The sequence below is a fragment of the Echinops telfairi genome, unplaced genomic scaffold (genome assembly GCF_000313985.2).
Source record: "Echinops telfairi isolate 266 unplaced genomic scaffold, ASM31398v2 ScPeMD7_4;HRSCAF=17, whole genome shotgun sequence".
In the NCBI taxonomy this organism is placed as follows: Eukaryota; Metazoa; Chordata; class Mammalia; order Afrosoricida; family Tenrecidae; genus Echinops; species Echinops telfairi.
Genome location: NW_022103900.1, coordinates 28,112,357 through 28,129,645, shown reverse-complemented (window position 1 = coordinate 28,129,645; position 17,289 = coordinate 28,112,357). Strand labels below are relative to the sequence as shown.

At 38.9% G+C, this 17,289-nt stretch overlaps 1 protein-coding gene across 2 annotated transcripts in view; it reads left to right on the top strand.

Moving 5' to 3' along the window:
• Positions 1-17,289, top strand: part of MBD5 (methyl-CpG binding domain protein 5) — a 176,036-nt gene that overhangs the window by 98,736 nt on the left and 60,011 nt on the right. For both annotated transcript variants that reach the window (XM_004703834.3, XM_045298527.1), the window contains exons 4-5: positions 382-562; positions 4,342-6,453. In XM_004703834.3, the coding sequence (XP_004703891.1) occupies positions 382-562; positions 4,342-6,453 (2,293 nt within the window). The remainder of the gene's footprint in view (positions 1-381; positions 563-4,341; positions 6,454-17,289) is intronic.

Genomic DNA, 17,289 nt, shown 5'->3' with positions numbered 1-17,289 from the left:
ACCAAAGAAAATATTGGCAAGTAGAAATATCAGAGCTTTTTGTTTGGGGTGTTGTTTTTAACTTTCATCATTTATTATACTCTTACAGCATGAGAACATATTTAACTAGGAAGCAACCAGATAGCATAGCTTTCTACTATTCCTCTTCAGTCTCTTAGACTTAAAATAATTTTAATTAGTTACTTTACCACTAAAAATCTTGAGCAGAAATATTTCTTAAGTTATATAAGATTGCTTATCTTATATTTAAAAGCTGGACAGAGTTTTATTCTGATTTATGGCCCAATCTCTTCACAGTTGTTTTCTTGTTCTGTGCAGAAAGCATATATTTGTATTGAATGTCTTAACAGACCTATTCTAAACAAAGACTGCTTTTTCCAGGTGTTTAATTTTGATCCCGGAGCTGCTGTGAAACAGAGAACTGCAGAGGATGTTAAAGCCGACGAAGATGTCACCAAGCTATGCATACATAAGAGAAAGATTATTGCAGTGGCCACACTTCATAAAAGCATGGAAGCCCCACATCCTTCTCTGGTGCTCACCAGTCCTGGAGGAGGGACGAGTAAGTAATAGTGGTGAAGGGTTTACAGATGCCCACCCTCCACTCCTCTCCAGTAAAGGAATCATTTGAAATCACTTTGCCAAACATGGCCCCCTCCTACATTTCAAATATGCACAATGCTTTTAAGTTCCGCATGTTCTATCATTTTATTACAAATAGTAAATTTGTTCCAAAAAACTACCAGAAGGTTGTTTCCCCAAATTTCCTGTCCAGATCACCTAGTTAAACAAGCAGAATAAACACTAATTAGCACATAAAAATGCTGTGCAAGTGTGTATAGCTGAGCTAACAAAAGAAAAAGTGTTACTGCTTTTTAGGAAACAAGTGTAGCCTTTTTCTTAGCAGTAAGATTGGAAAGTATGGTATCAAGTCTCCAGTGTAGCAGATCAGGAACTAGCAGCATTGTTCTTTACTCACAGAGCACCTGCTGAACAGAAATCACTGTGCCAAGAACTTTGTATCTTACACCCACACACATACACACACACGAGGGAGTACCCCCCAAAAAACCGGAATTGCACTGGGCAGAGCTGAGATGTCTTAGTAAGCATTTTTACCACCAGACCAGTATAGAGGAACTCACTCTTAGTGCATCCAGTGGCGTCACCTGGGAAGGTTCTCTCTGGTCACAGTTAATTGTTCCATCAAGGTAGCTTAGCTCCAAACTCGTTTTTGGTGATGGCCAACTTAAGAGAACAGCACACGGATGTGAAATTTTATTTTCTGCTCGGGAAAAATGACGCAGAAACTGTTTTGATGTTGAACACAGCTTCCAAGGACACTGCCGTGTACAGTGGTTTTCTCATTTCAAAAAGGGTGAAATGTCAATTGATGACAAACCTCTTTCTAGATGGCCATCAACTTTCTGAACAGACAAAAATGTCAACTCACAGTGCATTCAGAGTTCTTTCCTCCAGGTCAAACTGTTAATCAAGCTTTCTACTTAGTGGTTCTGAAAAGATTGTGTAACAATGTGCACCATGACAAAAAAGGCCTGAGTTGTGGCATACAGGGCACTGGTTTTGCCACCACAACAAAGCACTTGCTCATGCAGCCAGTGCTCCAGTTTTTGGCAAAAAAACAGCATGTCTCTCTTCTCCCATGCATCTTACTCACCTCACCCTCCCCATGTGACTTCTTTTTGTTCCTGAAATGAAGAGGGACATGAAAGGACAGCTATTTGATGAAGATGTAATTGAGGTTAAAAAAATAAAAACGAGGGACGTGATGTCAGCCATCCAAACAGATGAGTTTGAAAAACGTTTCTGAGAATGGAATCACAGATTTGACAAATGTATTAAGTGTAAGGGAGAGTCCTTTGAAAGGGATAAGGTTATTTTGTTTTAAAAAAAAAAAATTTTAATTCATAGCTTTGGGGGGAAAAAATTCCAGTTTTGGGGGGGTATCCCTCGTGTGTGTGTCACCGAGTTGCTTCTGATTCATAGCAACCTTATAGAGGAGGCGTAGTCGGCACATCCCCATTTTCTACAAGCACGTACCCTTTGATGGATTTATTACCACCGCTGCTCTTTCACTTAAAAAAAAATCTCTCTTAAACAGAAAATGAACTTCAATGTTGTATATAACTGCTATAATTTTATTAACTATTGATTCTCAACTTGTTATATATTCTAGAAATTACTCTATCCAAAAATCAACACCAAACTAGAAAGAGAAAGCTCACATTTCTCTAGGAATAAATATAGATATATGTATATCTTAAACATGCAGGTTACTCATGTAAATAAGTATTCCTTGGAAAATGAAGTTAATTATACTTGTTAATACCTGGGGAAGTAAAAAAAATGCTGCTATAGATTTGTAGTAGCCTTTATTAAACAAAAAATTTTAAATGTGAAGCTGTGTTTCTTAATACATCCTTCAACTAGGTCTATACACTTCTGAAGGTTTTATTTCCATACTTCCCCAAAGAACTTTACGCTTTTCAGTTACAGTACAATGGCAGTCATGGCATTCTCGAGGGATTCAAATTGCTTTCCTTTTAAATGTTCTTAGAGTTTGGGGTAAAAAAAAAATTCTGAAGGGGCACGATCAGAATGAAGGGTGGGCGAGGTAAGGTTTCCTCTTTTACACACCAGCCCTTGAGTGAACATTGTCATGAGAAAAAATCCCTTAGGGCAAATTTCCTGGCTATTTTTTTTTTCCGCTAGTGCAGTTTTCAATTTTTTTACACCTTTTTCCTAATAAAACCCCTTGATCATATTTTGAAAAAAATGTATCAAAACTACCCCTTTAGAATTTTCAAAACAGTTGTCATACTTCTGAGTTAGCCTCCTGCTCTTGAATTTAACTGACCCAGTGATTCCTTTTAGAAGCCATGGTTTTAATTATGCCTTAATCTAATGATTCTCAACCCTAATGAGATTGAGACCGATTACTGGAAAACTTGCTTACAGCCAATCCACTGAGCATACAAATAAGTTTATGCACATGTTTCTTCGGTATAAACGCATGCATGTAGGAACTGGCATCCTGGTAGCAATACTTATTGAATTGCTCTGGTGTTGTGTAGGTCACCGGACAAACATGGCCAATACAGAGTATGAATAAGCCCCTTCCATCCCTCTCCCGTGATAGACAGCCACATTAGCATTGGGTCATGGAACCAGCTCCAGCCCAAGGTGCTTTCAGCACAGCTCTCTAGGCAGCCACTACCAACCAATGATGAGAACTGGCATATGAGATATACTTATGTAGCAATTTCTATTGTAGAAGACACAACTTTATAAAATAGTTAAACATCCTTAGGGACTTAACAGAAAACTTACACTTAGAATTCTGACATGATAGAGTGAAAATGTTGTATGATGAGCTTTTGTTACCTGTATTCTCTCTGGTCTCCAAGAGAACTGAAGGGATTTTCAAAAGCAGGGTAGAGAGAATGTATTCATGTCAAAAGAGAATACTCAATTGGAACCTAGTCTGAAGGTTTTAGCACTCTGAATTTTTGCTTCAGGATTCTATGCCAGTAAAAGAATTGCCATCTTTTATGTATATTAATTGGCTAAGTCCTTTTTTACAGTAATGACTGGTTAAGGGCAAATAAATTAACAATGGCAACAGACATGATGTAAAACTAAGCATGATTGTAATATCATTGCATTTTCTGTTGTTACCAGTCTCACCATAAAAGCGCCAGAATCCCATTCACTTACTTGACAAAAATTAAGACTCTTTTTACTCTCGCAGTGAAGAAATGTTGGGATCGGTGTTACTGTAGCTGTCCTGAGGCGGTTTTAGTAGAGTAACAGAAACATTTATAGGGTACAGATTTTCTGGTGCAGTGGCAATTTATTTCAGTCAGCTAAAGAAGTATTATGCCACACAGATTACCATTTCTGTTATAGCTGTTCTTGAAATTTTCAGATTCAACAAGCTAGCTATTCCCGTGTGGGCTTTCAGTCTCAAATTTTCACAGTCTTAATATTATTAGAGTGGCTAATATCAGTGTGTACTGATATAAATCCCCATCCTTTATTAACAGGTAAGGAAGAAATAGGTAAGATAAGTAGTTATTAGGGACCTTTGGTCACCTATAAGAGTTAAGTGCACATTCTTTTCCTCAAAATTTCACTTGCCTTGAGTGATCGTTTCTATTTGCTGCAAATCTCCCATTTCCAGGTACTCTACATCCTCTCTGCCTTATTTCCACCTTCCTCCCCTCTCCACCCCCAGGCCCCACCACTAGCATAGATCCACAAAAGAAGAGAGGCTGCTAACAGATTGTTTTTTTTCCCTCCCTTTCTCTTTCACATCAGATGCAACTCCAGTAGTACCTTCTCGGGCAGCAACTCCAAGATCAGTGAGAAATAAGTCGCATGAAGGAAGTACAAATTCTGTAATGCCCGAATGCAAGCATCCTTTCAAGTTCATGACTGGATCATCTAATACCACGGGAAGGTTGTATGTACAAGAACTGCCTGGGAGCCAGCAACAAGAACTCCACCCCGTCTACCCCCGGCAGAGATTGGGCAGCAGTGAACATGGACAGAAATCTCCATTCCGTGGCAGCCATGGGGGCCTGCCCAGCCCAGCGTCATCAGGATCCCAGATATATGGAGATGGCTCAATCTCGCCAAGGACTGACCCGCTTGGAAGCCCTGATGTTTTCACAAGAAATCATCCTGGTTTTCATGGAGCTCCCAATTCTAGTCCCATTCACCTGAATAGGACTCCACTTTCTCCACCTTCAGTAATGCTCCATGGCTCTCCTGTACAGTCATCCTGTGCAATGGCTGGAAGGACTAACATACCTCTTTCCCCAACCTTGACTACCAAGAGTCCAGTAATGAAAAAACCAATGTGTAACTTTTCAACTAACATGGAAATACCACGATCGATGTTCCACCACAAACCACCCCAAGGCCCACCACCCCCTCCTCCACCTTCATGTGCTCTTCAGAAAAAGCCATTAACATCCGAGAAAGACCCACTTGGCATTCTTGACCCTATTCCTAGTAAACCGGTGAATCAGAACCCTGTTATCATTAATCCAACCAATTTCCATTCAAACGTCCACTCTCAGGTACCTGTGATGAATGTAAGCATGCCTCCTGCTGTTGTTCCTTTGCCAAGTAATCTCCCTTTGCCAACTGTAAAACCTGGTCACATGAATCACGGGAGTCATGTACAAAGAGTTCAACATTCAGCTTCAACCTCCCTGTCCCCTTCTCCAGTGACATCCCCAGTGCACATGATGGGGACTGGAATTGGAAGGATTGAGGCATCCCCCCAAAGATCACGTTCATCTTCCACATCATCAGATCATGGAAATTTCATGATGCCACCTGTAGGACCCCAGGCCACTTGCAGTGGTATTAAGGTTCCACCCAGGTCACCACGGTCAACAATAGGGTCCCCAAGACCATCAATGCCATCAAGCCCTTCTACCAAGTCCGATGGATATCACCAGTACAAGGATATCCCTAATTCATTAATTGCTGGAATGAGTAATGTACTAAATACCCCAAGCAGTGCAGCCTTTCCTACTGCACCTGCCGGAAGTGGTTCTGTAAAGAGTCAGCCTGGTTTGCTGGGAATGCCTTTAAATCAGATCTTGAACCAGCACAATGCTGCCTCCTTTCCAGCAAGTAGTTTACTCTCAGCAGCAGCCAAAGCACAGCTAGCAAATCAAAACAAACTTGCTGGTAACAACAGTAGCAGCAGTAGCAATTCTGGAGCTGTTGCCGGCAGCGGCAACACTGAAGGACATAGCACTTTAAACACCATGTTCCCTCCTACTGCCAACATGCTTCTCCCAACAGGTGAAGGGCAAAGTGGTCGAGCAGCACTAAGAGATAAGCTGATGTCTCAGCAAAAAGACTCAATGCGGAAAAGAAAACAGCCGCCTACCACAGTATTGAGCTTGCTCAGACAGTCTCAAGTGGATAGTTCTGCAGTTCCTAAGCCTGGACCCGACCTGCTAAGGAAGCAGGGTCAGGGTCCATTTCCCATCAGTTCAATGTCTCAGTTACTTCACTTGAGTAGCAATAGTACCCCGGTTTGCGGGGGCTCAAATACTGCTTTGCCTTGCTCTGCTAACCAGCTGCATTTTACAGATCCCAACATGAGCTCCAGTGTTCTTCAGAACTCACTGGCACAGAACATACCTCTGAGAGGGGAAGCTGTGCACTGCCACAATGCAAATACTAACTTTGTTCACAGTAACAGTCCAGTCCCGAACCACCGTCTTGCAGGTTTGATCAATCAGATTCAGGCTAGCGGGAACTGTGGGATGCTCAGTCAGTCGGGCATGGCTTTAGGAAATTCATTACATCCCAATCCACCTCAGTCAAGAATTTCAGCGTCCTCCACTCCAGTGATACCAAACAGCATTGTTAGCAGCTATAATCAAACAAGTTCTGAAGCAGGTATGGTTTTATTAGAAAAAAGTACCCCGAGGTACTAAACTTTTCTACTTTTTTAAAAGAATTTGTACCAAAATATTTATTATTATAACAGATGATCCTCCCTCATCCCCCCTCCCCCCATTGTGAAATTCTCATTACTTCTTTAGTATTTATGATTTTATTTACAGAACGCTAAGTTGTCTATTAGAGAGAATGGCAGCCAAGGGGATCTGGGGCGTTTCCGTTATTTGTTGTCTATCTGTGTCATTTTGAGCCTCGTGTGACTTCCAGTTGGGGGTGTGATCTGTGTGGATTTTAAAGTGCAAAAGAAGCCATAGGAGGCAGGTTGCCTGGTTTGTCAGACAAGCGTTTGGCCTATGCGAATCGAAAGCTGTTTTCTCCAGCGTTTGCCTGCACACAAGTAAATGAAGCTCATTTTTGAAACCCCAAAAAGGTGAAAATGAATGCATTTCCCCCCCCTTGCTTTCTGACTAGAAATAGACAAATAGATAGGAAAGGTAACTAGAATTTGCATGAAGTAGAAAGCCACCCGCTAATGTTTTCTTACCCTAGTTTGCTATCCCTTACTATTATTTGCTTGAGAACATTCAAGAATGGATATTGGCTACTCTCTCTATTTAAAGAATTACGTTTTCTAATAAAAAGGCTTGAAAACATGATTTCCAGAATTTTTTATCTTGACATTATTTTAGAATTTATCTTCTAAAATGGAACCATCAATTTTACCATGAACAGTAAGATTTGAGCCCAAACTTACTGCACCTCTTCATCCACTTATTAATGTAGAGACAAATTTGTTTCAAAGTATGCACGTTAGTAAAAAGAACTCCGTGTGTGCACTTGAGTCCCCAGAAGTGTTATAATGAAGATGCACAAGAGCGGCAAAGTCACTGAAGCATCAGATAATCTGACCCTGAACCCATTAGAAAGTGTATGCAAAACCCAAAACTAATGATTCGAGAGGTTTGTGAGAAATGACAGGAGGGAATAAAAGGCAATTGTAGAGATAATATTATTCAGATCTGAAAGCAGTGGGCTTTCAAAACCAGATTGCTGCTGGAGATGAAAAACTGCTGAAGCTTTTTTTAATAATACGCTGTCGTGTAAGCTATGTATAGGGTGTATCATACCACCATCCTGGAAAAGCATTGTAACCCACTTCTCTTTGTCATAGCTCAAAAATCACGTGTTTTCCTCCCCAGTGTTGCCATTCATGCCTGCCATCCTCTACAATTTGTGTTGTATGTTTCTGTTTTGATATTCGTATTTAATCAAGAACTAACTGTTCGATGGCCTCTTATGTTAAAAAATATATAAGGTTTAGAAGCTGTTTTAAATGATGAGCACCTCCTTGATAGCCACAGTCTAAGAAATCTCACGGAGCTTCATTTTTATATGTTTAGCAGGATATTTATACTATCAGGAGCTTCCAGGTTTCCAGGATCATCTTCATTTGCAGATAATTCCACACAAATGAGAATTTCATCTTATGCATCTAGCAGATCCAAGATAGATAGATAGGGCTAATCACTATTTTCTAAAAGCACCTTATTTATTGAACATACCTCTAATCGTTATATCTTTAAATTTTGATACCCTTTACTTCATCTTATTTCAGGTCGAAGTGCATATGTGCAAAGTGTATGTATTTTTTTAATGCTATATTTTAATTCATTTAAATGGGAAAAGATCAACATTTATTTGTATTTCTTGTTTCTTCCAATTGTCACATTTAAACTTCACACAGTGTTAAAAAAAAATTTTCCCCCTTTTCCATAACATTTGTGTCAAACATCTGACCTGGCTTGCCAGTGCTGGGAGTGTCAAAACACACAGGTTGAAATTTCATTAATATAAGAAAAGTGTTAGCATATAAATAGCAAGAATAAATGTCTAATAATGATGTGGATGTGGCCAATCACGTGGAAGCTGACAAGAAGCATACACTTAATGAAAGCCTAGGTCAGTCAGAATTTTCAAAATACAAAACCTAATAAAATTAAATACTAATTAATGTGCATAGGTCTGATATGCAGCTGGCTATAAAAATGGATAGATTTACTAATTAATGTAACTCTTTGATGAGCTAAGTATCGAAGGGGTTTCTACTGCCCTTTTCCTTTTGGATGTGTGGTAAACTGTGACGACTGAGATTGCCCATCCTAGATGTCTGTTTACACTGGCATTTATTCACTCTCCAGTAGTCGTGTAGCACAGAGGTGGTGCTACACCTCAGAGTGCACTAATAGTCACAGCTATCCATGTAAGTTTGGCTAAGTACTATCTCGCCTGCCAATCAGATCCTAGACATGGGGATGCTTTTCGTTTTTACAATGTTTTTAGGGAGTGATCCCTATCACTGAGTATGTTGTGTGCAAGCTGATTTACCTAGACTATTTCTAATTTGTACCCCTTTCTAAAATACAAGGCTTTATTGCCCCCATTTTATAGACAGGAAGCTGAAAGGCCGAGGACTTAAATAACAGCCCAGGATCACACATGATTGAGTCATTATATGAACCCAGGTTCATCTGATTCTTAACTCCTTGGCTACATAAATTACGTCATCTGAAACATTGTGTGAGCAGAAATATTCTTCCCAATTTCGAAATCTGTAGTCATGTTAAACACTATGAATTAGAGCACATTTGTGAGTGTGCAGCCACATATGAAAATGTTTGATGCACTTTGGGTTATCAACGAAAGTCGGTTACTTTTGCTTTCTCTTTATAGAAGGTGTTATCATAGTGTACACTGATTAGAATGTTTGTGTCAACTTGAGAGAACGTCCCCTTGCCTGATAATCACATTTGGTAACCCCGGTTATAAAGAATTGCTCTCACCGCACTCAGAGAAGAGTGAGTTTCACCATGGATGATGGCAGGTCAGTAGATCATTGAAAGAGGTGACTGCAGAAAGATGCTAGCCAGGCCATGCCAAGTATGGTGGTGAAAGAGACTCCCTGCCTACATGACCAACTCCACCCGCTCCCAAAGGAGTCCAACTCCTTTTTCATAGTCGTCTACGTATCAGCTCAAACATAATCTTACATAAGACAGTAATTAAGGTGAGAAATCGCTTGCTCTCAAGACACTTGATTTGATTGCTTGATAATATATTTTCAAAAATACCTTTAAAGAGAGTTTTATCTCCATAACCCAAATGCTGATTTATGGGCCGATCTATAAGTGAATTCTGTGAGACATATTTTAAATGTATTACCATCCAAGTAGGGGAATTAGAAGCAAAGTTAGTAATAAAGTAAGGGGAAAAACATTTTTAAAATTTCTAAGAATAAAGAATATACAAGGTTGTATTAGTTCTATTCAGTGCCTTCAAATTACCCTATCACTAGAGCTCTCTAACCACCTTGCTTTATAAAGTTTACAGATTTTACTGGCTTTTTCAGCATGAAATTACAAGTGAAGCTTGATATTTTTATATAACACATTTGAAAACTAGGATATTTGAACACAACTCAAGTTGTAAAGCAAAGTTTTGGTGGGTCAGAACCACAGTTCCTGAATCTTACTCCAGATACTCAAAACTGCTACAGGCAGGTATGTTCTGGAAGTCCATCACCAATGTACATTGAAAGCAACTTGCATATTGGAAGAGAGAGACATTTCAGCATTAAAGGCCCTCTGGCACATGCTTGTATCCCTCTAGTTGAAACCAAAATCAAATGCCCTTGACTGGCAAACTTCATCAGGCCCACATCCCTTTGGACCACATCTCTCTAACAAAAGCACAAGTGCCAGCAGCCCAGGCTTCTGCAGAATGCCTGCCACTGTCTGCAAAAGCACCCATTCCTTTATGGCCTTGCAATTCTGTGAGACATATCAGTACCTGACCCCTGCATGGCAGAATAGAACTGCCCCCATAGGATTTGGGGGGCTGTATTCTTCACAGAAGTGGTTTACCAAGTCTTCCTCCTGCAGAGCTGCTGGGTGGGATTGCACATACCTTTCAGCTAACAGCTGAGTACTGCCGTTGACTCTGACCTCCCTCCAGTATGTGAAGTTGTTAAATACAATTTAACTTTTTCGTTTGGAAATGCTTTTTATAGTTGCATCCTTTTTTTCTAGTCAAAAGCACTCAGTCAACATTTATAGCAACTGAAGACAGTCCTTTGAACTAGAAAAATAATCATTAAAACATTTATTTGCCTTAACTTTTAAAGATATACATTTACTAACAAGAATATACATAAACCTATGAATAAATTAATGTTCATGAATATATGTATATTTTTTCACTGTGGAGATGAAAATTCTTTCAGCACAAAATGCATTTGATTGACTAAAGGCAGCCATTGAGATGGTAGGTATAAGAATATGTAATAGACCACAAGAGGATACTGTGGGTTTATAAAGAAAGGCTGCAAAGTTAAGAGTTTTGTTGAGTTTTGGTTTGGGGTTGCTTTTTGTTTTCTTTTGTGCAGGGGGTGGGCAGAGGTTCTATGTATTAATCTATTTCAAACCTGTATTAGGTATAATACACTGGAAATGTGCCAATAAAGAAAACAAAGAGAAGTTGTCAGTCTCACATTGTATAGATGAGACTTCAGCTACAGAGAGGTGACAAGGTGGCCATGATCAAGGGTGATTTGTATAGATTAGCTCTCTCAAGAGATGAGGAGTTTGTTTAAAAATACTCTTCAGAGCCCTCTGTAGACTGACATAGAACGGTTGTATGACTTGTATGCAGAGACTTGAAGGTTGTATATGAATATATAATAGTTACTTTTGAAATATTTCCACCCAAAACTTTAAATGTCATGATTGCTATAAAGGCTTCTAGGTGAAACGTTGCCCTCTGCTCTTGTTTTAAAACCATGCACCAAAACTGAGTTTGCCCATAATATGAAAATCTTGATTGTGTGCTGAAAAAAAAAAAATCTTTACCTATTCTCATTAAATTTTTACAAAATAAGCCATTTCTTTGCTGTAAGATACTTTTACTACAGACAATGTCTTGCTGTTTAAAGGCGTTTTCTTCATTGCAGGACTATACCACTTACTCCGTTTACAGATTTCAGGTTTAATGCTTCCTTGCATATTAAAGAAATTAAAATATGTTTGCTTCTACACATTGAATCTGTGAAATCAAGGTCATAACAGAACTCAGAAGTGGTTAAAGTTTACTTATTCAGTTATGTATTTTGTACCTTTAAAGAAAAATTGTCCCAATGTGTACATTGGGAGAATTGTTCCAATCCAACACACTAAACAAATCCAGTTCTAAAGGATCTAGAAAGTCTTCAATAAAGAAGCAGTGGTTAAGGCTTTTTAAAAAAAAAAAAACAAAAAACGGGTAGATTAGCAGTTTAAACCCTCGCGCGGCTCCACCCTACAAGGCCACTGTGGTCAGAATCAAGTTGATGGCAATGGCTGTGATTGTGGTTTGACTAATTTTAAGGAGGCAGAGTTCTAGATCATTGTCCTATAGAGCAACAACGGGTTTGGGTTGGATTTTATCCAGCAAAGACCTAAACTATTATCCGCTAAAATCAAGTGGTTTCACGATGTTTAAGCAGCTTGTAAAAGTACACAGATTTTAGGGAATAAAAATTAGCCCTACAAGAATTTAGCTCATTAAGAATCATGTTAAAAAGATATTTCTATGGTGTCATGAAAATGAATTCCATTTCCACATGGTTAATCAAATTGTATCTATAATAAATTATAAATAAATTTCTTACATTCTAGGAACTTACATCAAGCAACACTAATGCCAACCAAGTGAAAAATAAAACGAATTTTAAAAGAGGTATATTACTTAAATTTTCAGATTCAGTGGAATAGCTCATCTTTTTGCAAATTAAAAGTGGAACTAGCCGAGAGGGTTTTTGAGGAGCTGCTGAGGGTTGGAGCGTATCCACAGGAAGTCAGATGATCTGTCCGAGACCCAGGCATAGTACACGCCAAGCCTCTGCTGCACACCTCCCCGGAGATACCGTTCACACGGTAGTTTGATAAATGTGATCCCTGGAGCACAGCTTCGGAGACGACTCCCAACACAGGAGAGCACCTCAGAGGCTTGGTCCTAAAGCAGTGGCTTTCAAACTATCTTCTTCCCATCGCAAGGAACTAACTTACATTACAATCCAGTAGACAACGCATATTGCTGGGGCTTTTGTTGTTTTCAGCGTGTTACTGTGAGTTAGCTGAAGGTTTTCAGATCATCAGTTTTACACTCAGTAATTCATATCCCTTTTGTTTCAGTTCATCCATTTCAATCCCCCCAGTGTAACATCACTTAGCCCATATCTTCCCCATGTTTCCATTTCTGTTCCTTCACACTGCCGAACCCTCTGAACTCTGTCCATGGGTAAATGATACCCCTCTAATCTTAGAGGGTTGATTATTCTAACACAGGGATAGGCCTGGTGTCTTAGGACTCGAGGTTCTGTTCCACATTTTTAATCCACTCTACTCAAAATCTTCTAATGAGATCGTTTACAGAGCAGTTGGTAGTGGTAGCTGGGCACCATCTAGTGCTCTGGCCCCACGATTGTGGAGACCTGTATTAACGTGGCCTGTTAGTCCACTAGTCGTTTCCATGTGTCCTTCAATTTCATCGCTCTTATTCCCTCCAGATGAGGCGAGGCCAGTATGTGCACCTTAGATGCCTTTTAAGAACCCACTTGCTACTCACCAAAGCAAGATGACATGCATGGTTTTTATGTATATCTGAAATAAAATTTTCATGAAAAATACTCATTTTATGTGATGCATTCTGATATATTATTTTGTAATCCCATTGTACCTTCCCCTATCTTTTTTTACCCCCAAGGAAGTCATAATCCACTGAAGTGTTTCTTTCATATGCTAACAGGTCTTGTGACTGTGATCCACAGAAAACGTTTGCACAAATTATTGCTTACCCTGGATGTACAGTGTAAGCTTTCTCTTCTATTTGGTTTATTTTTAACATATTGGTTGGAGCCTACTAAAATGATTGCACGGCTCACTAATAGATCTCAATGCTGTCTTGGAATATTCATGAGGTAATTCAGCAAATATTTGTTGAGCATCTTGTATATGCTAGGCTCTCTCAGCATGATAAAACCATGAACAATGGAAGGACAAAAAGTTAACTATACTAATAATCTAACAACTCAGCTTTCTTTACTCAGAAAACAAAATAGATAATACTGGAATATTAGTGATGTATTTTAACTGTACCATTACTGCATATTTAGAAATTTAACAATCTTACCAAGCAAGAGCCTTTTCAAAATTTGTTTCATCACAAATAGTAAAGATGTGATAAAAAGAAGTATTTATCTTAAAAAAACAAAAACCTTATACTGCTGTCAACAGTGAAAATATTCAAGTGTTTATATTCCAGCTCTTTTCATAATAATTATAATGTAAACAGCATGATCATCAGTAGTAAAAAGAATCCTCGCATTTTTTTCTGCCTCCCTTGGCCCCGAGACTAACATCGTTGGCAACGTCATCACAGCTCAGACATCGTATTCCAAAATTCCATCTGGATCCCTTTTAAGTGGGCCACATTTGTGCCCCGCACTTATTCTCAGTTGCTGATACAGAAATGTGGATTAGGAATGTATACCAGCATGCAAAGCAGGGAGATGGGGATGGGTGAATCTTTGTAAATGCTCATAGCCATGCCCTAGTACTAAGGTTTTAGAACATAATGTCAGAAGGTCAAGGTATCTCATAAAAGTTCTTTTGACTTAATACTTTAAAGCAATCTTAAATATAGCAGAGGAAGTTTCACTATCTCCACCACAATGAAAAGGGAATCATTTATTAGATTGACTAGACCATCGCATATTCTCTTGTCTCTAGAAGCATTCATTTTTATTGAAGATTACCACTGACCCAGTTTGCAATTAAAGTACACTTGCAAAAGCAAATGATAAAAAAATGATAGGGAGATTTACCTCTCATTTGACTCATTTTTTAGGTTCATGGATAAAAGTCAGTATTGGGGTACATGTCAAAGACGTTTTCTTGCATAATGTGTTCATTCAAATTTGGAGATGTAGATTAAACTGATAAGATGACATTTAAAAAACACATTGTTAATCCAGTTGCTCATATGCTTACAGACGATGTACCGATATTAATATCTAAGGGCCAGCCATATAGTATAGTATGGACAATGACTTCTCATAAAGAATGTTGATGACTTAGAAGAACAGATAAAAATCTAGAGTTACACACTATGGTTTTTGAACAACTTAAAACAACATTTAAGATTTACTAATAGGAAAATATCCTAGGAGATTGCACTGATGCTTTTTTCTCTAGCAACATATACATGCACACCATAAGCAATGTGCATGGTACGGTTTGCCATGTCTCAGAAACTGCCCCCCTGAGCAAACCATTCCTGCCGTTTCCTCAGTGCACTAGACCATCTCCCTCTGAGATCCAGGCATGTGATCCCTCACTGGAAAGTTTATTCAAGCGGCGTTTCCAACCTTCTTACCTTTAAAGACACAGAGACACAGGAAAGAAATGATGCTGGTAGTGTGACAGTTTTTTTCAATTATAGTACTTAAGCAACTTACAAACCTATTCCAAGCTCCCAGTTTGCTTTTGGTTATTGAAACTGCTCAATGCTTAGTGAATAATTTGATTTTTAAGATTCTTAACAACTATCCTTTTTATTAAGCACGAAACATCTTGGCTGCCAATTTTTAAAAAAATCAATACTAACAAAAAATTTTTTCTAACATGCAATCGCATGTAAGGTTTTTAGAGCTATGAGGTAGGTCCACCAAAGTACCTGTTCAAGATAACCAAACCCACAGCCATTACGTCAGTTCTGACTCCTTGCAACACTGTAGGGGCATGCCACTCCCTTGGGAGGTGCTTTAGCAATGCAGAGAGCGCTGCAAAAGCAGATACCTACACTTTATCCTGGATTACAAACGGTTTTAATTTTCAGGGAGTGGTGCTGAGTAATTGTTATTTTTCTGTTTATTTTCTGAAAAGGGCAGTAAGCCAAATAAGTTTGGGAACCTCTGTTCCACAAAGGTTCCCAAACTGAACATCTTTGCGGGAGCAGCCAGTCTCATTGTTCTCCCGGAGAGCAGTTAGCGAGGTTTGAAACACTAACCTGCTGGCTTCAAAAGCAGCCCAATGCTTACCCCACTGTGGCACCAGGGAGCCTTTATTCGAGACCAGGTAGTTCAGAAGTAAGCAATCGCCGATCCTCTCACCCTCAGCCCTAAAATTCCACACAGATTGAAGATCTAGCGTTTTGAATGGCCCCCAAGCCTTCATGAATGACTAAGAACCCCCAGACCACATTGCGGTAAACCCCTCCATCTCTGTACAGTGATTGGAATGCCTGGGACCCTGCGAGAGCGACTTGGCCTCTTCAGTTAGGGGCTCCTTTCCAGTGTCCGAGCTCTCCTGGCATTGGGCTGATAGACTGAAGAGTCCGTTTTGCTGTCTCCCTTTCTACACACACACTTGGAATCAAATCCTCTGATTTGGGGAAGGGAAATTATTATCTTGATAGATTTATTCAACTAACAAGTATTTTTTGAATGCCAACCATGTATCAGAAACTATTAAATCTTGGAAATATAGAGGGAAGTAAGAAATGATCCTTGCTTTTAATGGTTTAGAAAGATCAGTTTTCTTTCACCCATGATTGTAGCCACAATTTAGCCATCTGTTGGAAGGTGGGAAAGCACCACACAGTATTTTCAGTCTGTCTTCTTTGGGGAAACGTCCCTTTCTGTTATGAATTGGATTATGTCCCCAAATGTAAATTTTGTCAATACTGACCTCCAGGCCTGTGGTTCTAATCCCAGTGGGGAAACTGGTTGTCTTTGTTATGTTAACGAGGCAGGATGAATGTAAAGTGTATCTTGAGTCCATCTCCTTGTTACATCCCTGCACTAGCATATTGCATTCTAGGTACACAACCTAATGTAAGTGTTTTAAAGTTGCGTGGCTTGTGGTAAGCTCTCAGTCACTATGTATCTGAGAAAGAAAAGCAGATTTGTCTACTTATCACTGTGCCTAACCTCTGCATGTGTGCAGGAAAGGCAGTGTTTTCATGTTTCTTTCACCACCTTGAGCTCACTGCCCAGCAAAGTATATCTGTGTGTTGAATTGATCTGTTTTAAAATCAAAGGAAATAGAAAACAGGTTTTAATCAACGTATTATCTTTGAATTAACTTACCTTCTTTGTTATCAGGAAAACCCCTCCCGAAATAGCTGTATTTTAGCATCTCAGGAATATTTAAATGGAGAACTTTTAAAATAATGTCACAAAATGGCTACTTACTTGAATCTTAAATATGGATGTCTGTCTGTTGCAAATGAAAGATAAATATTTTTTTATAACCTTATCTGCGAAGCCGTGTACCCTGTAGAGCATTCTGAAAATGTGCTCTGACTGTGGTTACAGAAGTGGTGATCTGTACATTTAAATCTGTCATTATTATTTAACAGAAAGGCAAAATGCCAGGGATTGTGATTACTAGTAAATAAGACTTTTTATTAGCTCATTTAAAAAGATGGCTTTTGAATGCAAATTATGCACAGTACCTATTTAAGGAGCTAACAGTCAGGTTTAAAAAGCAGTGAAATGTTTAAGAAGTTGATTGTTTTATAGCAAATCAGAATTAATATTTAAAGCATTGTATACCATATGCCTCTTTCAGCATTTGGTATGTCTTCCTGCCCTCCTTTTTGTGGACAGTCATTATTTCATGATAATATTTCATAAATATTTATATATTTTCAAAGATATATTTTTTTAATCTCACTCTTTAAATGAAATGCTGAGCGCGCACGCTAAAAAAAAAAAGAAGAAAGAGAAGAAGAAAGCAC